The 25,448-nt window shown below is 46.2% G+C and overlaps 1 protein-coding gene across 2 annotated transcripts in view; it reads left to right on the top strand.

Moving 5' to 3' along the window:
- Positions 1-221: 221 nt before the first annotated feature.
- HM13 (histocompatibility minor 13) overlaps positions 222-25,448 on the top strand; it is a 34,020-nt gene continuing 8,793 nt past the window's right edge. Inside the window, exons 1-9 of one of the 2 annotated variants that reach the window (XM_036751829.1) lie at positions 222-557; positions 6,059-6,157; positions 9,594-9,676; positions 19,301-19,389; positions 20,364-20,449; positions 20,596-20,721; positions 21,256-21,313; positions 22,691-22,774; positions 24,189-24,225. In XM_036751829.1, the coding sequence (XP_036607724.1) occupies positions 360-557; positions 6,059-6,157; positions 9,594-9,676; positions 19,301-19,389; positions 20,364-20,449; positions 20,596-20,721; positions 21,256-21,313; positions 22,691-22,774; positions 24,189-24,225 (860 nt within the window). In that variant the 5' untranslated portion in view covers positions 222-359. The remainder of the gene's footprint in view (positions 558-6,058; positions 6,158-9,593; positions 9,677-19,300; positions 19,390-20,363; positions 20,450-20,595; positions 20,722-21,255; positions 21,314-22,690; positions 22,775-24,188; positions 24,226-25,448) is intronic. The other variant, XM_036751828.1, reaches the window with a different exon arrangement.

The following is a 25,448-nucleotide window of genomic DNA, read 5'->3' as shown; positions in this document are numbered from 1 at the left end:
TAGACCTCGGAAGTACCAGGATATGAGATTGGGCTCTAGGCTGGGGGTTGCGTTGGGGCAGCATTGCTTCTTCTCCCCCATTCCCCATGCTCCACCCCCACCCCTGGGATTCTGCGTCCGATTCTTGGACCAGATCCGGTTGCTTAGCAACGATCCCCTCCCACCCTTTTCCCATCTCCCGACTGCAAGCTTGTTGCTAGGGGGCGGGCCTACGCATGCGCAGCACGTAGCGGGAGGCCCAGCGCGTCACATCCTGTTTCTTTAGGGGAACGTGGCCTTCCCCTCCTCCCCCTCCCCTCCCCTGCAGCGCCGGCGGCGGAGCTGGAGCCGCAGCAGCCGCAGCAGCCGCAGCCTCAGCCATGGACCCGACCCTTAGCGAACCCCACAATGGCAGCGGCCCCGCCGAGCCCCCCGCGGCCCCCAGCCCAGCCAACGGCACGGCGCGGCCGCCCTCCACCCCCGAGGGCATCGCCCTGGCCTACGGCAGTCTCCTGCTCATGGCGCTACTGCCCATCTTCTTCGGGGCCTTGCGCTCCGTGCGCTGCGCCCGCAGCAAGGTACGTCCGAACCGGCCCCTGGCTCCGGCTCCCCGCGACCCCCGAGCCAGGACCCCAGCCCCGCCCCAGCCTCCTGGGACAGCCCAGCCCCGATGTCCAGCACGCCTTCTCCCCGGGAGGGGGGATAGAACCCCGAGCCTCGTCCCATCCGAGCCCAGGACCCCCACCCCCACCCCGCCCCAGTGACCCAGTCCCAGCTCCAGCCCAAGGCCCTCGCCGGTCCGCCGCCCCGAATTCCACCACCCATCCAGACACATGGCAGACCCCAATCCACGAGCCACACCCCATCAGATACAAACCCTCACCCATATGCATACACACATACTACATAAGATTCGAGCCTCACCCCGAACACAAAAACACAAGCGCCGACACAAATCCAGATGGTTTCCCAACCCGCCCTTGACAAATGCAACCTGCCCCAGTCTTGGCACATAACACTTACCTCAGTCACCCTAAAATAGCTTCTACTTCTGCTTGACCGTGGAACCCCCAGTCATTTCTTTCTGGCCCTGAATTCTCTGAGATAGGAACACTCTCAGTGCTCATCCTTCACTGGCATCTCCACTGACCTTGGTTTCTCTCCCCCTTCCCCCAGATAGACCCTAGATGAATTAGACCAACATCAGTCACTCATGGGACGGAATCAGGCCCCACTACCAGCACAGATCCAACCCTAATCCAGAATTCCCTTTCCTCTGGTTGTGAAAACCCCATTATCATATGATATGCCTTCCTTCCCCTCCCTCCAAAATACACACCTTATATTTACATGGCTGATTCCAGCCTGATCCATCTAGTATCCCAAGGCCATAATTCAGTCTCTGCCTCCAACTCCATCATTCCCCCAAATAGCTCTAGCTAGCTTGGCTTTGCCTTTCTCAGAGACTGAGCTGCTCCTAGCATCCTGTCTATCCCTCCATCACCTTTTCAAAAGCTGCAACTCTGTTCTCCCTCCCTACCATCCCCAGGCATTCCATAGGCACAACTTTCTACCTTTTCTGCCCTACCATTCAAGCCTTTCTGATCCATGTTCTTGTCCTGATACGCCAAAGTCTGTCTCCCTTCCCCAAAATTAAATTTATCCTGGCTCCTGTCAAGCTGGCCTTATCTTGTGTGATCTCTCTGTTCCCCCTTCTACCTTTTTTCTTCAACCTTACTACCGTATCTATGTCCCTGACCTTAATCTCATTTCCTGTAACAAAAACATAAATTTATTTTGGCATATGCCAAAGGCCACCCTCACTCCGTTTTCCTGGTTGTTCTGGGACAGCAGAACTTCAAGTGGGCTCTTCCCCTGCCCTAAGTTGGCACTGCTTCTAGCCTGCCACTCTTCCACATTCTAGGAGATGGGTACCTGGGTTCCTAGAGTAGTGACCAGTTTCAGAAACAGCTGGCACCTCCCTCTCATTGCCACCTTTTGAGACCCCACTCTATTGCCCGACAGTACCATGAGAGCGTCCTCAATCCTTTTTCCCTCCCAAGAAGGACAGAGCTTGTTACTGTGTAAATGAAAAAAGAGCAGTAGTGATTATACCAGGGCCACTCTAGCTTGAGAGGAAAAATTAAAAGAGGCATGGGGGTGACCTAATTTTCTGTACTTCTCCAACACCTTTCATAATAATAATAATAATAATAATAATAATAACCGCTGCTTACATTCCTTTAGAATTTTTGGTTTACAAAGCTCTTTCCTCACAACAGCCTGATGAGGTAGAGAGTCCAAGTATCATCACCCATTTTATATATGAGGAAACTGAGGTTCATCACAATATGACTTCATCATAGTCACAGCTGTTAAGTGGACTTGAGCCTTGGTCTTTTGACTCCAGATATAATATATTCTCAGCTACAGCACACTGCAGGTTTCAGGCATCTCTATGTAAGCCCTTAAGATTTCCTGTTTAGTGGTAGAGAAAAGGGATAGAACCATACCAGAAAAAGACTACAGGAGAAAGATAATAAGTGTCATAGATATTGGGTCAGCAGGTCACTTTTTAATTGACACATAGACTATTCCCAACTGTAAGGGACCTTAAAGCATAGAATGTTAGTGCTAGATTGGACCTTAAGAGATCTAGTCCAGCTTTCTTATTTTACAGATGAGGAGATAGAGGCCCAGATGTGACTTTCCCGAGGTTATATAGCCAGTCAATAGAAGAGCTTGGACTAGAACCCCGAACTCCTGATTGCACATCCAGGACTGTGTTCACTACACCAGACTGTTCTAGCAAAGCCCAGAGCCTCAGGGCTTTACAGTGAGTTGCCAACTCCTGTTGCTTTTGTCTGAGTCTAATAACTGTGCTTTTAGGTTGCGATTGGATGCTAAATTTATTCTTGCTGTTTGTGTCAGGGTTTCACTAATTACGTTTGCGTTTCAGAAGCCAACGCATATGCATGAGTGTGCCTATTTAAGATCTCCAACTCAGATTGCTCCAGAAACCTCGCTTATTTTCTGTGGCTTAAAGAAACCTCCCAGATAAGATCCAACATCTGAATTGCCAACCAGATTTTAAAATGTCTGATGTTATAAAAACCTGACATAGGAAAACTGGAAATTTATAATGATTCTCTTCACAGAGAACCCAACTTAAGAAGGAGAGATGTACTTCAGTTAAAAAAGTTATAGTATACCGGAGTTGGGGGACCTTTGAGACCACCAGGTCCCCAGGCTTCTCAGTTAAGAGAGGAGGAAAACAAGGTGAGGCTGTATCATGACTCTATTCTAGATCTTCTGTTTCCAAGAACAACACACTTGCCATTATGTCATACTGTCTTATGCAAATTACCTGTACCAAATAATGCTTGTTGAACTCCTTTCTGTAGACAGATACTAGGCTGTTCACACTATAAGCCCTATAATAATTTTAATGGGTTTAAGGAAGTCACTTGTAATAACTCCATTTTGCAGGTAGAGAGAGCAACAGAGAGGATGAAAGCCTTGGCCCAAGTTACATAATAAGACAATACCAAGGATAGACTCCAGGCCTCCTAGTCTTTGCTGAATGGAAGAGGAAGAAAAGGAAGCCCTTGTAATGCCTAAGTTTGTCTCTCTTCCAGAAGGGAATGGCATACCCAAAGCAGTGAGTTCTGAGTTCTTGGGCTGGTTTTTACCCATCCTCAAACTTCTAAGCAACTTCAAGTTATATGACTAAAGTACCTGGGAGAAAGGATGTGTTCTGGGGACATACCATTGCCCCTTCTTTGAGCCCTGTATCCTCCTAGTCACAGACAAGCAATTGAAGGCAGACTGGGAAATGTCATGCCCAAAGAGGCAAAAGACCTGGGTTCTAGTTCTGACTCTACCCGAACTCATGATGCTTACTTGTTTGTGCTTACTCTCTGTACTGTAGTTTCTCCATCTCTAAATTCAGGGAGAAGGTATAGACAAGGCAGTGAAGTAGGTAGTCTCAAAGCTTCCTTCAGGTTCAGCATCTATTAATCCGGTGCCTTTCTACTACAGTAGTACCCTTGGATCCAGGGAGCTTCTGAGGCCTGCTGTCCCCTTAGAATGCAAAGATCTGAAGCCTTTTCCTTTTACCCCTTCAGAGCTGGTCTGAGAATGTAGTATCTTCTGTTGGCTAGAATGGATCTAATGGCCTAATTTGGATTGCTTTATTAATGTGTCCCAAAGGTGTTTGTGTTTTGGAGGGAACAGTGCCATCACCAAAAAAAGGAATCTGTTGGTGAATTTCTGACTTCATCTATAAGGCTGTGGGGCAGATGAGAGCTTGCTTGGGCAAGGATAAGGCAGAATGGAACAACTGGAAGAATGCTGGACTTTGGGTCAGAAGTCCTGGGTTTGAATTCTGACCCAGCCCTTAAACTACTTGTGGGATGTAACCTCTCTGTTAGCAGGCTTCAGCATCTTCCTCATGTGTTCAACGGTTCAGCTAAACTGATCCTGCATGTGCTATTTCGTGTACGTGACATTTCCTCTCTTTTCTTAGTCCCTTTGCATGGACTGACCTCCCACTCCTGGGATGCTTTCTCTTAACATTCATCTCTTAGTATCACTAGTTCCCTTCAAGGCCTAGTTCTAGAGTAAAAGCCTTGCCTTTCTTGATTTCTCAGTATCCCCCTGAGCCTACTTTGTATTTATTTTTGTTTTATCTTTTATAATTACTTATCTAAATACATATTCCTTTCCCCCTCCCTCCTCTTCCCCCTCTCGCCCTGTCATGTTCTCCCCCCATAATACATACGTTCCCTGAGGCCAGAGATTTGGATTTTTGTCTTTGTATCCCCATGGCCTATCAAATAGTAGGTGTTTAATAAATATTTATTGAATTGAGAGGGTTGGATCTAAGCTCTAAGGCCTCTTCCAGTTCTAAATCTCAAGATCCTTTGAAACCTAATATCTCATTTGCCAATTCTGTCTCAGAGCTAGAAGGAACCTTAGAGGTTATCCCGTCTAACCCTGCCTAGAATATGAATTTCCTCTTTATCATCCCCACATCCCCCTTCATCCAGTAATGGGGACCTCATTCCTGCACAATCCATTGTGGAATAGCTCTGTTAGGAAGCTCTTCCTTATACTGAACTAAAAGCCCCCTACAGTTCTCTTGAGCCTACCACCAATGAGCCCAGTCCTGGCCTTTGGAGCCGTACAAAACAAGCCTTCCCTGTGACGGCTGTTCAGATACTCGAACGCATAGATTGTGTCTCACCTAGCACTTCTTCGGGGTCACTAGCTATATAGTTCCTCTGGTGGATCCTTCCTTAGCATCTCAATTTCCCTCTTAAAATGGGGTGTCCAAAGCTGAACATGGTACTGCAGAGGTGACCTATGCAGGGCAAAGGATGTTGTCACCTTGTTGCCCATGTTTTACAGTGTGAGGACATTAGCCTTTCTGGTGGCCTCACCACATCTCTGGATGATACTGAGTTGGTAATTCTCTAGAGAATCCCCCTCCTAGGTCTTTTTTTCATATAAATTGCTGTATGACCAGAGCTCCCCATCCTGTACTTTGTATTGATGAGAGGAAACACAGTGTAGTGGAAAGGGAGCTCGGACTGGGTTAAAATTCTAGCTTTATCACTTATCAGCCCTGTGACTATGGGCAAGTCATAGGTACGTGAATTGGGAAGGATTTTAAAAAGTCATCTTGTCCAACACACACACACACACACACACTCACACTTTACAGAGAAGGAAAAAAGTTAAGTGATTGGTACAAGGTCATAGACGCTGTCAGTAAGAGTCAGGGTTTGAATCCAGACCCTTTGACTCATAACACAGTCTTTTCCTGCTACACCAAGCTGCCTCTAACCTCTAGAAGTTTTTGTTTCCTCTGTAAAATGGGAATGACAATCCTTGTAATCTCTCCCCCACCGGATTGTTAGGAAGTCACATTGTAAACCTTAGCAGGAATGAAAGCTGTCCCTGGCTCCATATTCCTCTTTAGGATTGTAAGGATTGCCCTAGGGACTTCTCATTAACAGCATCTTAGAGAAACACCTGACTTTATGACAAGCCGATGCTCTTCTTCCGATTGCAGAATGCCTCGGATATGCCAGAGACCATCACCAGTCGAGACGCCGCCCGGTTTCCCATCATCGCCAGCTGCACACTCTTAGGCCTCTACCTCTTTTTTAAAGTGAGTTCTTGGCTTCTGATCTGTATATATGCTTATTTCTCCTTTCCTTGGTCCTCACCTAATACCCTCCCAGAAGCTCTGAGTTCAGATTTACTTGGAACTGGTCCTTTTGTGGTCTGGTCCACCCTTGGGAAACGTGGAAGAGGAAGGACTATGACTACCAGTCACAAGCATTTGGTAAGATAAAATCAGCCAAGGGCCCTCTAGAGGGTCAGATGTGAACTTTGCCACAGGCTAAGCCCCTCATGGTTGGGAAGGGAACCAGACACGATGCATAAGTGTGAATGAAGGGTTAAAATGAATACACACACACACACACACACAAAGAAATTGTGCTTTGGGAATTTCAAGTCATCAGACGTTCATTAATCACTTTATACAGGGCCTTGTATAAGGCCCTGGGGCAAATGGGTAGGTGAGATACAGAGAATGAAGCTTTCATGTAGCTTTTAGCCTAGGAGGGAGAGGTGGCGAAAGATAGAACCCAGAACTGAGATCACAAAGAAAAGCTTAGAAGAGGAGCAGACAAAGTGTTCTGCAAAGCCGGAGGAAGGAGCAGTCATTTTGACTGGGGAGGAAGGATGGCTTCCTGGAGGAAGTGACATTTGAACTGGCCTTTGAGAGGGATCGTTACGATTTTATCAGGGAGGGAGAGTGGGTATTCTGGGTGCAAACAAAGGCTGGAAGGAGGAAACATGCAAGGCTATGGCTGTTCTGTGTAGCCGGGATGGCAAGAATCAGGGAGCAGAGTGTAGAGATAACTGGTATTGCAGTTAGGCAGACCGAGAAAGTCAGCCAAGTTCTCAAAATGTGAGGTCAGGAATTCAAGCCAGAGAGTCTGGGCAGAAGTCTGTCAGGAAGGGCCAGATCAGAGGCTAAGGCCTTTGGTTCCCTCTACCAAGGGGACCTTAGATAGATTTTAGGCAGTTGTGAATTTGGATGGGGAAAAAAATTAGATCTTTATTTCAGCATAATCAGTTTCCTATGTATTTATGCATTTAAAAACATCCTGGGAAGGGATCCATAAGCCTCGCAGATTACCAAAGTGGAGTTAACCCCTGTTTTAGCAGAAAGAGGCTGAAAGGGAAAATACTCAAACAAAGGCAAAAAGAGAAGAAGAATTGGAGAGTTACAGAGATGAAAAAATTTTCATGAATAAATTCATTTCCATAAACATTTATTAAATTCCTAGTCTGTGCAAGGGAGAGCTGGGACACCTGGCTTTAAGTCTAGACAGCAGGGTGCAGTGAGTGATGCTAGTAATATAGTTGATGTTAATACAGAATACTCTCTTTGTGTCAGCCCTGAAAGAAACGGAGGGAATGCTAAGATCTTCATCTCCAGCTTTACAGAGGAGGTAAAGTGATTTACACAGGATTATATAGCTAGGAAGTGGCAAAACCAAGACGAAAGAACCTAGATCTACTGACTCTTTAACTTTAGGACTCTTCTTCGTTGCCAAGCTGCCTCCTTTGTATAATTAAAAGAAGGCCCTTGGGAGTCTGTCAAGTTCCTGGGGAGACAGTGACTGGTCATGAGACAGCCATTATGTTATATTGGGAGGCAGCACCAGGCAGGGGGAAGACCAGGGGAAGATCTTGCAGTCAGGAGACCTAGGTAATAGTCTGTGCTCTGACACTAGCTGTGTTTTCCTGAGCAGCAGTTCTCTGTCTGTCTGTCTCTCTCTCTCTCTCTCTCTCTCTCTCTCTCTGTCTATTTCTCTCTCTCTCTCTCTCTCTCTCTTCCCCTCTCTCTCTCTCATGCAGTTCCCCACCAGTAAAATGGAGAGAATTAACATTTACCCTACCTGCCTCATAAGGTAAAGCATTTGTTAAACCTGAAAGCATCATAGAATGGGGAATTGTTATCTCATCCTCCAGACACCCCTGGGAGATAGGGAAAGCCAGTATTGCCTTGAAGGGAGAAAGGTTGAGGAGTTATTAAATACTGAAAGCCTCCTTCCTTTCCCTGAGAGTTGCCAGTGTGAGCTTCCCCCAGGGGAGACAATAATGAGTCAACAGTAAATGGGAAGTTAAACTGTAAGGTCATGCTTGTTGAATTGCAGTTCCTGAAGGTCTCCAGGCAGGCCTCATTGGTTCCACCCATTTATATCTCACCTCTCACTGAGTGTACAGTCTCCTAGAGGAATAGGGGAAAATACAAAACACAAATAACTGTGAAACATGGGAAAGGCTAAACGAGAACAGAAAAATCCAGGCAAACTCTTCTGAGAAGTTTGAAGAGGAAATACTGCTACTGGGGAGGGGTAGGCTATTAGGAAAGACTTAATGAAGGAAGTAGCACCTGTGTTGGGCTGTTGGGCCTTGAAGGAAGTGAGAGACTTCAGCAAATGGAGATAGGTGGGGGCAGGATCGAGAGAACATTGTAGACATGAAGTACAGTAATGAGCAAAAGGATGGAAACAAGAGGACAGGACAAGAACAGAGAACAGCCAAGTGTCCAGTGTGGCTGGAACATGGTGTATTGGAAGGGGAAGAGGAAAAGATAAAGGCAGAAGGAGGGTTTGAGGTTAGACGGCAGAGTGCATAGTAATATGCCTGGACCCCAGTGTATTCTGTTTTTAATTATTGCCTATTTTGGCACATGCCATTTCCATCTGCTAAACTGTAGCCTCTACAAAAGCAATCCTGGGTCAGTTTTATCTTTTTGTACCTCCTACCCTTCAACCACAGTGCTTTGTACATAGTATGTGTTGACAATGACCACCGTAACGTAAAGAAAAATAACACTGACATGTGTCATTAGTATATGAAGAAAATCAACCATTGAACTCCTCTTGTGGTAAATTCAACCCCATCATTCTTAGAAAGCCACCCCAGACGTTGTTACTTTATCAGCAGATAAGTGAAAACTCTGATCAGTGCAGTGACCAACCACCCTACAGAGAGGTGGTGGACTAGAGGTCCAGAATAAGGCAAATATCGGTAGACGTTGTCAAGACATTGCTTTGTTTTACTTAATTATATTTCCTTTTTACAGGGGAGGGTTTGGTTGGATGAGGGAAGAGTCACTGGAAGTAACAGTGATGTTCAACAAGAAAAAGCACCAATAAAGCATCTTTTTAATGGGTATTAAATAAAGGTAGAAGTAGAGATTTTTAGCAGCAAAGTCTGCCTTCCAGATCTGAATAAAACTAGGATGTATCCTCCAGAAGACTCTGGGTTGGGGCTTTGGAGAGCCATGTTTTGGTCTCCCTCTTCCCCCAGCCACAGAAACCACAGGGAGCTAGGGGACACCTGAGATTGCCTAGAACCCTTGGCCCCATTCCTGTTTCTCCTGCCACAGAGCAGTAATCCCAAGCCTGAAATGAAAAATGGTTGGTAAGAGTGGGGAGCAAGTCTTAGCTTTAATGGTGGCCACAAGGGAGCATGCTTTCAACCACCTGTGTGTGTATTTGCTTCTGTTTCTACCTCAGATCTTCTCTCAAGAGTACATCAACCTCTTGCTGTCCATGTATTTCTTCGTGCTGGGGATCTTGGCTCTCTCTCACACCATCAGGTAATGGGGACCAATCCTCTTCCATAGACAGGTAGCAGTATTCTCCCAGGGGAGGACAAGGGATTTCACAGCTGCCTCCTCATTGTCTCCATCCTCCACAATAGCATTGGCTCATATCTGTATTGCCATTTAAAGTTCACAAAGCACTTTTCTCACAAAAGCCTTTAATGGGAGGTAGTGAAAGCATCCCCACTTTACAGATCAGGCCCAGAAAGCCAGAGTGACTTGTGCAAGGCACACATCTGGTAAGTGTTAAGAGCTGGAATTCAAGCTAAGGTCTCTCCTGGTCCAAAGTCTAGCACTCCACATGCTGTCTCTCATGAGCAAATATTTATTGAACACCTACTCTGTGCAGAGTCCTGGGCTTTGTTCTGGAAATGAAGAGGCCTCAGCATAGAACAAAGACAAGGACAATCACTGAATCATAGACTGAAGCATGTCAGACCTAGGGGCCTTAGCATCTAGTCCAGTCATTCTCCAGGTATGCTCAGGGGACCCCTAGGGATCTCAGAAGCCTTTCAGGGCACCCATAAGGTCAAAACTATTTTCATAATTTTTGACATTTTTGTTTTTTTAGAATCTTTGAGGCCCTGTGGTCACTCTCTCTGTAAAAAAAGAAGTCAGTCTCGGCTAGGGGAAAGAGCCTCTTACACATAGTTTGAGGGATTGGTGAGATACCCTCAGCATCCAAGCTGGGGAGTGGTGGGTCTGTGCTTCTTCCATATACCAGACACCAAAGTCAGTGGCCTAGAGCCCCAGTGACAGACCCTGAGGAAGAATGATTCTATGGTAGAATCATTAAATTGAGCAGGGACTCTGACTATAAGTTCCATGAGAAGAGGGACCATGAAGGAAAGAATCTTAGAATTCATTAATTTAAAAAAAAACATTTTTAATACTGTAAATGTTGATAGATATGACCTACATAAACAAAAGCTCTTTCAAGGGTCCTTGGTAATTTTTAAGAGTGTAAGGGGGTCCCAAGGCTTAAAAGTTTGAGAACAGTTGCTCTAATCTAACCCCTGACCCCTGTAAAGACAGGAAAAGAAATTGAGGCCTGCCTGAGGTTACACCAAGAGTTAAAAGTAGAGTCAGGCTCAAAATCCATACCTCCTGATTCCTGGCCCAGTGCTTTTTACACTATGCCCTGTTCCCTTATAACACTCTTCTCAAGGTACTCTGGGGGTAGCAACAACCCTTCGACCTGATCTAAAGAGGGGTCTCTGTACTGTGTCTATGACAGGTTGCACCCATTTTACTAAAACTTCATCTCCATTTCAACTCCGGAAGCTAGGCAGCCTCAAGCAAGGGCAGCCTGAAGATCTTATCATGTTTTCAGTTTCTTCAAGTCATGTTGGTGTCTGGAACCTTCCCACTCATCGGGGGTTTCCTCCTAGCACTTCCTTCCTTGCCAGAAAAGCACCAGATCTTCATTTTAAAATACTTAGGATCACATGTCCTGCTTATTCTTTGGACCCTCAGTGTTATTGGAGGAGGAAGGGGAGCCCTGGAATTCCTGTAGTGGAAAGAACACTGGATTTTGGAATCCAGAGGGCTTAGTTTTGAATCCTCATTCTGTTCCTTAATTCTCTTCTGACACTGGATAAGGGGCTTCTTTCTGAGCTTTAGGTTCCTCTTCTATAAAAAGAAACATTTAGATTTGAGGAATTCTAAGTGCCCTATCAGTTTTCAATCCTATGATTACCTGTGGCCTGGGTTTAAACTCTGGCTTTGCCCCTCTGCTAGCTGGGGTGCTAGGGAAAGGCCTAGAATCCAGCCAGAGGCCTAGCTGCCCCCAGTTCTCTGGGAGACCTTGCACTCCCATCAGTTCCTCTCTCTGGATCTCAGTTTCCTTATCTGTAAAACAAGTGTAAAATCTCTGCCCTGCCCTCCCAATTATATTGTGAAGCCCAAGTGACATGATGGGACAGAAAGCATAAAGCACCACAAGAACATTAGGTGCTCTTACTGTTTGGGGGGAATTTAACCGACAATTCCATCAGTTTAGAGAAATTCCCTCCCCCCAGTAATGCAGATAGTTGATTTACTCCTGACTCCAGATCCTGGAGAGTCCCATGAAGTACTGAGAGGTAAAGCCACTTGCCTTTGGCTGCCTGGCCAGTGGGTGTCAAAGGTGGGCTTAAAGGGTAGATCCTGTCCCACCTACTGTGCTGTCTGCTGTGGCCAAGAAACCTTATGGTGTATCGAAGCTGTCCTCAGAAGTACTCAAGTACTACAATGAGCCTGAAAGAGGTGTCAGGAGACACTGCCCTAGAGGTACCCATTTCAACTTGGAATCTCTGCTCCCTCTTCTCTCCAGCACATGGGATTTCAACTCTGCCTCATAGAATCGTAGTGAAGAAAATGCATGAGGAACTTTGAACAAGTGCTGCTGCTATTGTTAGTAATGCTAATGAAAAATCAAATATAGCACTTCCCAACAGACAGAGGCCAGTGTCCCACTGGGAAGAATTGTGGAGCCTTCCAAGGGATCTTTTTTGAGGGAGTATCCCAGTCCACTGCAGCTGCTTTTAGGGACTCAGAGAAGTTTCACATTCAGTGATGCTAAAAGCAATAGACTTTTATTGCAGGTTCATTGTAACTCATGAAAAGGAAGGACAAGGCTTAACCTGAGATATCCAAAGCCATGCAAGGGAAGAGAGGTCCAAGACCAAGGATCCATCCAGATCACTTTCACTGATGACAGATTATACCAGGTGACAGCCACTAGTGGGAGAACAGGACCCAGCCATGAGAAAAAAACATCCATGCCACAGTCAGCTAAGGGACTTTGCTAGGTCTTGGGTAAGGTGATTTTCAGCTTATAGCAAGAGCAGGGAAGGAATGATGATCCCACATGATGAAGCCCATCAGACCTGGTACCCAGAACCTAATTTCTCTTCTCTCTTGGTTCGAGTGAGTCATATCTCCCAATGGGACAACAGACAGGAGGCCAGAGGTTTTATAGAGAGGGGAGAGTCTGTCACATATGTCTGCTTAGCTTCCTATCTCTGATATCACAGTCAGGGAAGCTAATTAGTGAGCTTGTATCATGCATGGAAGTTTTTGGCATGTAAAGTTCCAGGAGTAGAAGATTTCAGAAACAGAAAGGGAATGCCCAGGTAGGAGCTTAGAGAAGAGGCAGTCTGTGATAAGATGAGCTCAGCCTGAAATAAACAGGTACTGTGCAGCTGTTGCACACTGAGGCCTGCCTGGCCACCTGGACTTCCCATAGAGAGAAGCAGTTCTTAAATGTCTTTTTCTCCTGGCACAGTATTTATTCTTTGCCGTGGGGAATTGTGGCACAATACGAGACCCCCTGTAGACTCCGGCTGATGCGTGTGATTACAACTGTAAGTTCCCCACAGTTTCTGGAACACATAGCAGAAGCTGATGACACAGGCTGGCCACATCCTCCGAGAATCACCAGTGTAAAAGTCTTGAAGTCCCACATTTAAAGTGAATTCCCACCATTCAAATACTGAGTGCTAGGGTATTGGATTCAAGGTTTATGACCTTTTCTTAAATGGTTCCTAAGGCACAGGAAAGAGGTGAAAAAAATTTGAGGTGTTAGCAAACCTGGTCACATTTGGGAGGAAAGTTCTCTAATACACCCACCCCAACCTAACACTGTTGTAAAGATAAAACCTAAAAGGTTATGTTAGCTCTGATTTAATTCTATATAACAAGCTCCTAGAGCAGGGGTGGGGAACCTGCCACCTCGAGGCTACACGTGGCCTTCTAGGTTGTTGGGTGCAGCCTTTTGACTGAGTCCAGGTTTTACAGAACAAATCCTTTTATTAAGGGGATTTGTTCTTCGAAGATTGAATCCTGTCAAAGGGCCACACTTGAGGACCAAGGGGGCCACATGTGCCTTTGAGGCTGCAGGTTCCCCACCCCTGTCCTAGAGGCAGACTCCCTAACTCAGACCCATACTAGGACCTCATCCTTTGGTTTGGGGCTGTGTGTTACGTTTGCCTGTTTGCTAAAGGTTAGTACCATAGTCCTTTACTCCAGTGTCGATCCCTAGTAAAGACTGAGTCCAAAATTGCCTGTCCGTCTACTATATCTTCCCACTATCCAAGGGGTAGCATAGACTTATGATTGACTAAGTTGGAGAGCTATTCTTTTCAAGAGAGGGAAAACAATGTAACCTTTTCAAAAGAGTCCAGCCATCACCTTCGTGAGGCCATCCCTCTCCAAACCTCACTGTTCCTATTTAAACACCGAGATTCATTCAGTAATCAGAGGTGTGTATCATTAGTTCAGGGGGAAAAGCCAACACCCTGAACTTCAGAGCAAATACAAACAGAAATTATAAACTGCAAAATTGCATAAATCAACAGACAGGCTTCTATCTGTCTGACCAAAGCAACACACACACAGTTACCAGAGAGAGATGCACAAACATCTGGGTTTTCAAAGCCAAGGGACTCCTTAATGGCTACCCAGAGTCTACACACTAACACGCTTCCAATGAGTGTGCCCCAAATAAAATGCTAACCTCAGAGTATATATACACTTCTTCACAGTCAGAGTACTTCACACCTCTTGAGTGTTTCACACCCCTTGGGATCTAAGTAGCAAAAGGATGTGGGCCTTTCTACAAACAAAGGCAAGACTCAATCAAAAGCATTCAATTGCCTTAGCGCTGAGAAGCGCTCCAAAACAAAAGACAACAAAAAGTCCCACTTTATTTGCCCTTACAAGGTGACATTCAGAACCATCATTTTGGCTTCCATGAGCACTAATAAGCAGCCTACTGATGGGTTTCCCCTCCTGGAGAGTTGCATTTCCCCACGTCAGCAATCCCTACCACCAATTTGGGCCTCTGTTTCATTAAGCCCCTATTTGTGTATGTAGGGATCCATGTGTTGTGAATTGTATGGAACCGTAAGCACACTGTGTGCTGAGATGCTATGCATCCACTTAGATCAGTTCTGCTGCTTGATATCAGTAGGTAAGTCGTTCTCTGAAAAGTATCTCAGCTAGGGAGAGGAAAAGTAACAAAAGTATGGTTTTAGTGACTGTTACCCAAAGGACAATTGGAACTGAACTCCGAAGTGATTTCTTCTAAGTGTCCTAGACAGCGCAGTCCAATTTTTAACTCCATTTTTTTGTTGTTTCAGTCACTTCTAACTCTGTGACCCCATTTGGGGTTTTCTTGGCAAAAATACTGGAGTGGTTCGCCATTTCCTTCTGCAGCTCATTTTACAAATGAGGAACTGAGGCAAATGGGGTTAAATGACTTGCCTAAGATCACCCAGCTAGTAAGTGTCTGAGGCTGGATTTGAACTTAGGTCTTCCTCTATCCGCTGAGCCACCGGGTGCGTCGTTTAGTCTATTTTAGCTAGTTTAATACCCAGCGAATTGATGGTCATATACCTAAAAGGAAGATATTTTTAGAAGCAGAAAAGGATCCTCAGAAGAAAAAGAACATTCCATGGGTTCTAGACTGTAAGATACCTAAAGATCCGCACCCCCCCCCCCTTGCCACTTTCCGTTGGCAGTGCTTTATTGTCATTGCTTTAGTGCACCATGCCTTTGCTCAAGTGAGATGAAGAATTCTGAGACTGTTAGCTCTCGAGGATTGAACTTGAGTTTTTTCTTAAATCTCCAGTCTAACAGCCACTCTGCTGTGTGAATGGTGTGCATGTTGATGTCAGTGTCCTGCACAGCACTCCTGCTCTGCCTGATTGTGGCGTGCAGGTCACCCTGGGACTCTGGCCATTGGAGCTTAAACTCTCAAAGCTACTCAAGCTGCAGAGTGGTCAGGCCCAGGCTATGGCTGGTCCTTAGGGAAGGCAGTGCCTGAGCGCCTGCTTAATTGCATTCAAAGCTAACACTCCTCAGAACCCCAACCAGGAAGGGAGAGCTGACAGATGGAATGATGGGGAGGATTCCAAGTGGCTTTGAGAGGGTAGAGCGCCAGACTGAATCTAATAGGATAGAGATAAATGAGGGACTCCTGGCCCCAGAATAAGATGTGGGAGGCCTGGAAAGAGAGGAGCTGTCCTGAAAAGAATCTGGGGATTTTAGTGGCCTGCAAGCTCAGCATGAAGCAGCAGTGTGATATGGCAGCTAAGAAAGCTAATTCGATGTTGAGCTGCATTCGGTTCACTTTGGGCTGCCAGGCTTTAAGAAGCACATTGATAAATAAGAAGAGGGCAGCCAGGATGGCAAAGGGCCCTGAGTGACTATGTCAGGAGGATCAGCGTTTAAGCCTGAAGAAAAGAAGATGCAGAGGGGACATGATGGCTTTGCTTAAGCATTGGAAGCTCTGTTGAGTAGAGGAGGAAGTATGCTTGTTCTGTTTGGCCTCAGAGGGCAGAACTTGGAGCACTGGGAGGAAGAGGCAAAGAGGCAACTTTATAAATGTCCAAAAACACTTTCTAACAATCAGAGCCATCCAGATGTGGAATGACTTGCCTCCAGAGCAGTGATTTCTCAGAATATGGTCTGGGATTCCCTCCACCCCTGGGTTCCCTGAGACTCCCTTCAGAAGCCGGGGAGGGGGTTGTGAAGTCAAAACTTTTCATATTATGACGACTTTAATTTCTAATAGCTTTAAGCCACAAATCCAAAAGCTGTTTGGGGGCCCTCGATAATTAGGAGTATAAAGGGGTTCTGAGACCAGAAAGTTTGAGAGCCACCGCCCTAGAGGTATTAGGATCGCCTCCTTGGAAGTGATCAAGCCAAGGCTAGAGGACTACTTGTGGATGTTTCTTAGTCAGGACTCCTTTAGCGTGTAGCTTCGACCAGAAGGCCACTGAGGTCCCTTCCAGCTCTCTAATTCTGCGATTCTGTGACACTAACCAAAGTTCATTAAGCACTTAACTGTACATTTGTCCAACATCAGACATTAGACATAGAACAGCCAAAACACTAAATAGTTCAGTCCTTCTGATTCTTCCTACCCTTTGTGTGATGTGTATGATCAGAGCTTCTGAGTGATCCAGCTTAACCCCGATTTCTGTTCTGGGTTCCCTTAAAGTTATTTTTCCATTTTTCTTTGGCTCTTTCTTTAGCAACACATTTCAAAAAGATACTCCCATGTACACACAAATCTCACAGCAAAGTATAACCACTTTTTGAAGGCAAAACCTCTTCTTCCAGTTTGAAAACATTTGAGTCACAACCACATCAGATTTATATTGTAGTTACAGCCCACCGTTCCCTCTTCCCAAGTTAGGCCTTTTTTAAGTGAACTGGCCTGAGCAGGGGAGTCAGCTAATTCGGGAGAACCATCATCCTTAGAGCTCTCTGCCTCTGGGGTCCTGGCTGACAGCTAAGCATTGAGATTCCTTTTGCAGGAAGGATGTCATCTAATCCAAACCATACACAGAAGGAGCCTCCACTGTTTCCATATTCACGTCTGTGTGAACACCTTCAGAGAGAGAGAAAATGCCTTCCCTCATTAATCCCAATTATGTACCATCTTCCCTTCCCTGCCCAGAAGAGCTGGGGGTGGGGGGCAGGGTGAGATGCAGATCCATACATGTAAGCTTACATGAGGCTATGCACAACTGCACAGCCTGGCAGAAGGACTTCCAACCCATTCTTCAAAAGCATAGCACTTTTGTGAAAAGGGATGGAGAATTTCTCCCCAATCCGTGCTCCATGTCAGTTCCCTCGGTTCCTGAGGCTCTGGGGGAACAGGTGCAGGCAGGCAGTGGATCTGGAGAAATGCTGCTTTGTGGAGCATATCAGAACTGAGGAGGGGGGTCTGTTTCTCAGGATCGAGGAGTTAAGAGCAAGAGCTCAGATAGCCCAGCCAGCCCCCCACCCACCTGTACTGCTTCCAGCCCCCTCAGAACAGGAAGCTAGATTTATCAGGAATGAAAAAAGAGCTGCCAGGAGTTACAGGAAATCGCAGCATCGAGCACTAGGACTTCCTCTCCCACCAAACATAAAGACTTCAGCACAGGTGCCAAGTCAAAGGACTCTTTTAAAGGAGAAAGGCCTGTGCTAGAGCCAAAGCTGTGGGAAGCCTAGCATGTCCAGGGGTGGCAGCACCTCCGTGTTTCACTCCAGTGTCATCACCAGCTCTGGCTCTGGGAGAGAATTTCAACCTTCATCCTCAGGGTGCTGGAGCAGGGGAGTCAGGCCCTCAAGAGGTAGCCACCCCATACTTCCTGAGTCCCTGCCTGAGATGACAGAAAAACATCTACCCATCTGCAAAACAGAACCCGCTCCCAGAACCACATTTTCCTAGACTATTGCAGGAGTTCTCACAGAATAGGAAAATTGGGCAAGATGCTCAAGGCAACAGACCTTGATTTCAGGATATTTTCATTTGCCAAGAGAAAATGTGAGGTTTAACTTGTGATACCTCGGGGTGAGGGAGTAAGGGTTTGGGGCAGAAACTGTCCAGATCACAACTGAAGGAAAAATGAGTATACCTGGGCCAGAGTCCCTGGAGGACAAGGTAAATGCAACCCCAGCCCCAGATGAGAGAGCATTTGAGGATCTTGGGTGAGACATGATTCTTGGGCTACAACAAAAGAAAAAGCAGGGCATCCATGTTACCAAAAAAAAACCAAAAAGACCTCAGGCCCAGAGGGGAGTTTATTTGCCATGAGCTTCATGCATGGATTAGCGGATTTCAGAGGATTAGAAGTTGACAGAATAATCTGTTAAATAGAAATTGGTCTGGCTTTTGATTTAGAATCTTGGCAAATGTGTCAAGGTGTGGAAAGAGCCCCATGTATTGAGTCAGGAGATGTGGTGGAGGTTTGACTCCATTTACTCTGTCACTTCCTAGAAAGTCCAGACACCTCTCTGACCTTCAGTTTGTTTTTCTGTAAAATTAGTGTACTAATGTTAGTACCTGCCTCACAATACTGCCATGAGAAAAACACTTTGAAGGATTATGGAGATATGTTGCTACTCCTATGAAAATCAGCTCTCCTGGCAGTGAGTTCCAAAGTACCATGGGTTTCCTTGGTTCCTGGCTTTTAAGCAGGTATCAGTAACATCCTCTTCATGTCTGGGAAACTAACACAGTAACCCTTAGTCCTGTGATGATCCCATTTTACAAATAGGGGCAGGGAGATTGTCATGGATGGCATAGCGGGTGAGCAGGGCAGGTAGTCTTCATTTTACAGGTGAAGAAACTCAGGTCCAGAGAAGGCAGATAACTTTAGCCCAAGGTTACCTGACCAATAAATGGCAGGTCTGGGACCCAACTGTAAGCCCCTTGACTCCTGGCCTGGCAGCATTCTGCCACTCTGGAAGAAGGTTCTAAATTCCAGCACTAAACCCTGAGTGTGGAAGGCACAGATGAGATCCAAATGGATGTGACCAATGAAACTTCTCCCACATTATCCAGGCAGCGTGTTGTATTTATTCACTCTGCAGGTGACCGTGGGCAGATCACATCACACCTCTGAGCCTCAACATCCTTGTCTGTAAAATGAGGAGAGTTCACTAAGTTCTCTCTGATGGTCTTCCTGCCTTTAAATCCCCGGAACCTGTAACTCCAAGTCTGTTCTTATTTTTTGGTCCAGTCCTTAAGCAGGGATTCACCAAGCCAGGAGGAGCCTCAGGGCATTCTGTCTCCCACGCTCAGGCTGTCTGGTCCTGCCTGTTTTGATGTGAGTTCTATTTTCTTTTCTCTTCCAGCCCCATCATGAACAAGTTCTTCCCAGCAAATTTCCCCAACAAGCAGTATCAGCTACTCTTCACACAAGGCTCAGGGGAGAATAAGGAAGGTGGGTCCTTAAGACAACATCCCTATAGCCCTATGAAGGGATTGATTGCCTTTTTATTTCTTTTTCTCTTCTTCACTAATTTCTATCTCTGAGGATCTCAGGCTTTGAAGCACTCTACCTCCTGCTTCTTCCTTTTCTAACCTGGAGAATGGTCCTAGCAGGACCTGACCTGACCTGAAGTCAGACTCTGCCCTGGGAACCTCTTGTTTGCCCAGCCTCTAAGGGGGTCTTTCCACACACACACACCTGTACACCTGCTCCTAGTGCCCTTTCTTAGAATAATAAAGGTCGGAGTCCCTCCTTTGAGGGCAGGGACTGTTCCACTTGACTTTGTACTTTCAGCTTGGCACATGGAAAGGACAAATGCTTATTTATGGGTGAATGGATGGATGGATGGGTAGGTAATGGATAGGTAGGTGGATGGTTGGATGGATGAATCCTAGGAAGGTTGCCTACCTTGGTTCCTTCCTGTGGGTAATGCCTGACCCACCTTGGCCTCAGTAGTTTTACACCTCTCTGATATACTCATTATGGAATACTTTATGTTAGAGCTATATCTATCTATGTTTTATTCCTATATAAGACTGAGTTCCATGAGGGCAGCAAAGATCATATCTTAACTAAAACTTAAATCTTCTCTAGTGTCTGACCCAGGGCTTTAAATGCCCTGTAAATGCTTAATAAATTTTGGTTGAATGAAATTGAGTTGTTTTTTCTCCTATTTCCCTTCACTTTAGAAGTTTGCTTGGTCCTATAGGTTCTATCTTAGGAGAAAAAAGGTTTTACCCCATACTTTGTGAGGATAGTTAATCCTTAAAAGGAGCCAATTTCTTAGCATATCTTCTTCCTGTGTCCCTTATCACATGCATCTTGTTCCCCACAAATACCTGAAGATCAAGAACACAGACTCATTCCACAGAAGGACCTGGACATGACAGTCTTTCTCTTACCCTCCCCCACCCCTCTTGCTGCAGAAATTGTCAATTACGAGTTTGACAGCAAGGATCTCGTGTGCCTGACCCTGAGCAGTATCATTGGCGTCTGGTACCTGCTAAGGAAGGTGAGGGGGTAGGGGGGAATGGTATTGGATTGTGGCAGCATCCCCTTTGCCTGATGGATGGGAGGAGGTAAGAGGGAAGGCGCCAGCTCCCATCAGGAGCATGCTTCACCTCCTGGGCTGGTGGGGGGTACGTTGTTCTCCAACAGCACTGGATTGCCAACAATCTCTTTGGCCTGGCCTTCTCCCTCAACGGAGTGGAGCTCCTGCACCTGAATAATGTCAGCACAGGCTGCATCCTGCTTGGAGGCCTCTTCGTCTATGACATCTTCTGGGTAAGCTGCCCCCTGCTGGGGCTTCCTGAGATGGATGGGCTTACAGGATTCAGTCTGAAGTCCCCTCAGCTGTTCCTGTTCCTTTCACAGAAAAAGATGTCAATGTTCAAGCTGGGAGGGACCTTAGACATCATAAAATGAAGGGGTTGTTCTAGGTGACCTCTGAGGTCCCTTCCTGTCTAGATCTATGATCTCATCTAGCCTAACCTAATTTACAGAGGGAGAAACTGAGGATCAGAGAGGGGAAGTGTGATCTTCCCAGGTTCACAGCTAATCATTGTCAGAGCCATGACTCAAAGCAAGGCCTTCTGACGCCTAATCCAGGTCTCTGTTCCACCACTGTAGGTTCTTAAGGTCAGTGTAACAATGCTAGTTCTTAAGTGTCCTGACCAAGGTCTGGTGGGGCAGAGGATGGAGAGGAGCTTCTGGGAAGTCCCAGCTCCTTCCTGATGATGCCAAAGTCCCTTGGTTGAATGGGGTTTATAGGAACTTTCCTCTGTGCCTCACTATCTTCTGGGTCTCTCTTACTCCTAGGTTTTTGGCACCAATGTGATGGTAACTGTGGCCAAGTCCTTTGAGGCACCAATAAAATGTGAGTAAACCCCTGCCCCAGGGACATCCCACATCCCCTGGGCCCTGTTCTCTAGTGACCAGCAGCATTCTCAGGGCTACTCTTCCCCATTGTGGGCCCCAGCCCAACTCTGATTCTAATAACATCTCACTGGGCTACAGCTTCTTATATTTTCCAAAGAACTTTGCTATCCCTTCTCTCATTTGATCCAGCTTTGTAAGGAAGACAGGGTAAGGGTTATCTCCATTTTTATTGATGAAATTGAAGCCTAGTTGAGGGAAATGGGATCTCCCCCATCCTGTACATGCACAGTTGATTTTTTTTTAAGTGCAAGTGTAGAGGGGGCAAAGATAATGTTATTGGGGGAGGAAAGATGCTGACAACTGCAGAGGCACTGGTTGGGAGTGCGCACAGGCTATGGGAAGGCCCACCTTTCTCAACCCCAGAGCTTCTGCTCCAAGGGCTGTCCCAGGTGTGAGCCCTGAACAGCCAGGCTCGGGGGTCCAGTATTTCAAGGTACTGGTGTCCTTTCTTCTTTTGAAATTGGTTCCAAGGCCCTTTGTTCAGGCATGTCTAGATAGAACTATCCAGTGTCACCTGTGGCAGGGCTGAATTTATAGAATCTTAGGTTTTAGGGGTGGAGGGAACCTTAGAGATCATCTAGCCTACCTCCCCATAATAACTGCTACTAAAAATATTAACAATTCACACTTATATAGCATTTTTCCAACAATAGCCTTGTGAAATAAGTATCCTCATTTGAGTAGGAGGGACCTCAGAGCTCATCCAGTTCAGTAACCTTGTTTTAGAGATTAGTAAACTGAGGCTGAGAAATTAATGATAGCTAATGTTTGTAGAGAGCTTTAAGATTTACTAAGCCACATAGATGTCATTTCTTTGATCCTCACAGCAGCCCTGTGAGGTGTTGTTATCCCCATTTTGGAGATGAGGAAACTGAGGCAAAAAGAGGATTAAGTGATTTGCCTGGGGTCGCACAACTAATAAAAGTAGGAGGCTAGATTTGAACTTGGGCCTTCCTAACTTCAAATCCAATGTTCTTACCCACAGTGATAGCTAGCTACTCCAAGTCATGGACCTCTGACTTCAATTCCATTGTTCTTTCCACAACATCATCCTGCCTCTCAAAGGAAAGGAGAAACGGGGCCCAGAGTAGGAAGTACTTTGCCCAAGGATGCATAGCTGACATAGTAAAGGGCCTGGGATGTGAATCGAAGGCTCTGGACTCCTTGTTTGAGGGTTCTCCCTATTTCTCAACCTTGTTGTTCGAGCTAATCAAACATGGAGACTCCATCAGGAGTATATTCTAGCCTGTTCTTTCCTAGGAGGTTTGCCTCACTAACAGCTAAGGCCCTTCCCCCACCTCCTTTTCTCTTCCAGTGGTTTTCCCCCAAGACCTGCTGGAAAAGGGGCTGGAGGCTGACAACTTTGCCATGCTGGGGCTGGGAGACATCGTCATTCCAGGTAACACTTGAGGTTTGGGGGCGAGTGGAAAGAGCTGTCAGCAATCAGAGCAGAGTCTATCCTGAGAGGGGGGAAATGGTAACAACTTCACTCTCCCCCCATCCACCAGCCTCAGTTTCTTCCTCAGACTCCTTTTTTCTAGTATTCTATAGCTCCCGACAAAACACTCTTACCACTGTTATCTTCATATTCATGCATGTTTTATGGAAGAGGCTAAGTAAATACTATCTCCATTTGGCACATGAGGAAACTGAGACCCAGAGAGAGTATATGACTTGGCCAGTTGGTCAGTGTTGGAGTTGGAGCTCCAGCCTAGATTTCATGCCGCAAGACAGGCCATACAGTTTCTGGAGTAAGCAGTTTTGAGGGCTGGAAAGCCCCAAGGAGCCATAGAGGGAAGATGCCCTCAGAAAGTTCTTTCTCTGTAGCTGTCTGTCCTGCGTCAAATGGGTGCCCGGCCAGACTGGGAGGCTCCAGAAAAGGTAACTCTACTTCTCAATCGAGAGGCCAAGTGCCAAGGACCGTGCTGGAATCTGAAACAGTGGTTGAAACAGTAAAGCAGTGGCTTAAGTGTGTTTGCAACCAGCCACAGGCACATATGCCTAGCCATGGGTACCTGAATGGTTATGACTGAATACATGTGCATTTTGTATTTGACTGAAGGTGGGGCGTGGGGGCATGTATGCAACTCACTCGGGGCACCTAGACATTTCTAACTGACCTCGTGCAGGTCTGTGAGCCTAACCTTTAGTTGCATAAGTGCTATCAGGGGTGGCTGTGCTCATGGCTGCTGGGCAGGCTGGAAGAGCTCAGACTGTCTACCCTGAGGAGACCGGGCTATTAGGCATTTTAACAAAAATCATACAGAATCAAGTGAAGCGAGCCTTGCCCTGGGAAAACATGGAGACACAACCTCTTTGTGGGCTTTTTGCAGTTTCAAAACCTCTTCCAGTCCATTCTGGTTTGATCCTTATGACTGCCTCGTGAAACAGGGAGGTTGTTGGTTATTATCTGTTTGACAAAGGAGGAGACCAACATGGGGAAGCAGCTTGCTCAAGTCCAGTCAGTAGTGAGTCAGCTGGAGAGCCTGAGAGCTAAGCTCCCAGCCAGCACTTCTTGATGTTGGTCACCAGGTGGCACTGTCTCCATATGCAGAACACCAAGAATTCTTTGGTCTCTGTCCACCTTGGGACCGATCTCACTCCTCCCCCCAGCCCCATAGAAACATATCTGCATGTACCCGGAAGGTGTCTGTTGAGTGTTTTTATTGGATGGGATCATAGAGCTCATGTAGCCCAGCCCCTCCATTTTACACATGAAGAACATGCTCAGAGAGTTTAAGAGATGTGTTGAGAGCCCGGTGACACCTGCCTCCCAGGTAGCCCAGTCTCTGACTCTTACTTTCTCCCTTTAGGTATCTTCATTGCTCTGCTTCTCCGTTTTGACATCAGGTGAGCCCAGAAACTCAGGCAAATGAAAGAACTGAGGTGTCCTGAGCCAAAGCTAGCTCCAGACACCTTCCATATTACCTCCTCCCAGAATGTTATCACCACACTCCTAAAAGAAAGTACCTGAACTTTATTCAAGCCAAAACTAGGCAATGGGGAGTTAGTCAGCCCTGGGCCAAGTCAGCCTTAGTTCCAAGGTCTGGAATATAATTTTCTTAGAATTGAAAAGAACCCGAGATACTCTGTATTCCAACTTCCTCATTAGTCAGAGGTAGAAGCTGAGGCGGGGTGATCTAGAGTGACAACCACGTTCTCCTGTCTCCCAGCCCAGAGTCCCTTTGTCCTCATGGTGGAAAACAAGGGTTAATTTGGATAGCCAGAGGCCCAGACCTGGAGAATCAGGAGAAGAATCTTGAAGGTTGTTTTCTCCAGCCTTTACCAGCCAGGGGTACATTGTGGGCCAAGAATAAGGGAGGTAGGGAAAATGATTGGGTCATGAAAGGAGATAGGAGACTCAATGATACCTTCAATCCTTCAACGCTGAGTGACCATTTTAAGATCATTTTATGCAGAGCATTGTGCTCAGTGGTAAGGAAACAAGTTTATATAAGACACAGGTCCTGCCTCCCTGGAGCCCACAGCTCCACAGTGACCAGTTCAGTTCAGGAGACATTTAGTAGGTATCTGTCCTAAAGCCCCATGCTCTTTAACTGGAGCGTTCAAAATAATGACCTTTTAAGCAGTCAAGATAAGAGACTCAGAATTCCGTTCGTGTCTACGTTGGACAGGAAGCAATTTGCCATTTATGGAATAGAGCTAAATTCAACTCAGATCATTACAGCAAACAATATCTGCGCACCTTTCACATAGAAAGCACCGTGTTAGCACTGGAGATACCAGACCCAACCCACAAATAACTCACAGTCTAGGAGGGAAAATGAGACACGTACACAAAAAGCTAATACACAGCTGAATGTGGCAGATGCACAGGAGAGATTCAGTTCAGAGAGCCGAAAGATTTAAGGCAAAATTCACTACCAACTAGAGGGGAAAAGGAAAAGTTCACCAAAGAGGGGGCAGCTTAGCTGGACCTCAGAGGATGGAATTTCAGTGGCCAGACATGGAACAAGGATGGTCCAGGAATGGAAGAAGAGTAAAGACAGGCATAGGACAACATTATATATGAGGGGAGTATGGCATGAACACCAATTTAGTTGGAGATCAAC

This window comes from Trichosurus vulpecula, chromosome 3 (genome assembly GCF_011100635.1).
Source record: "Trichosurus vulpecula isolate mTriVul1 chromosome 3, mTriVul1.pri, whole genome shotgun sequence".
NCBI lineage: Eukaryota > Metazoa > Chordata > Mammalia > Diprotodontia > Phalangeridae > Trichosurus > Trichosurus vulpecula.
The sequence above is the reverse complement of the archived record's forward strand: the minus strand, read 5'-3'. Positions and strand labels throughout refer to the sequence as shown.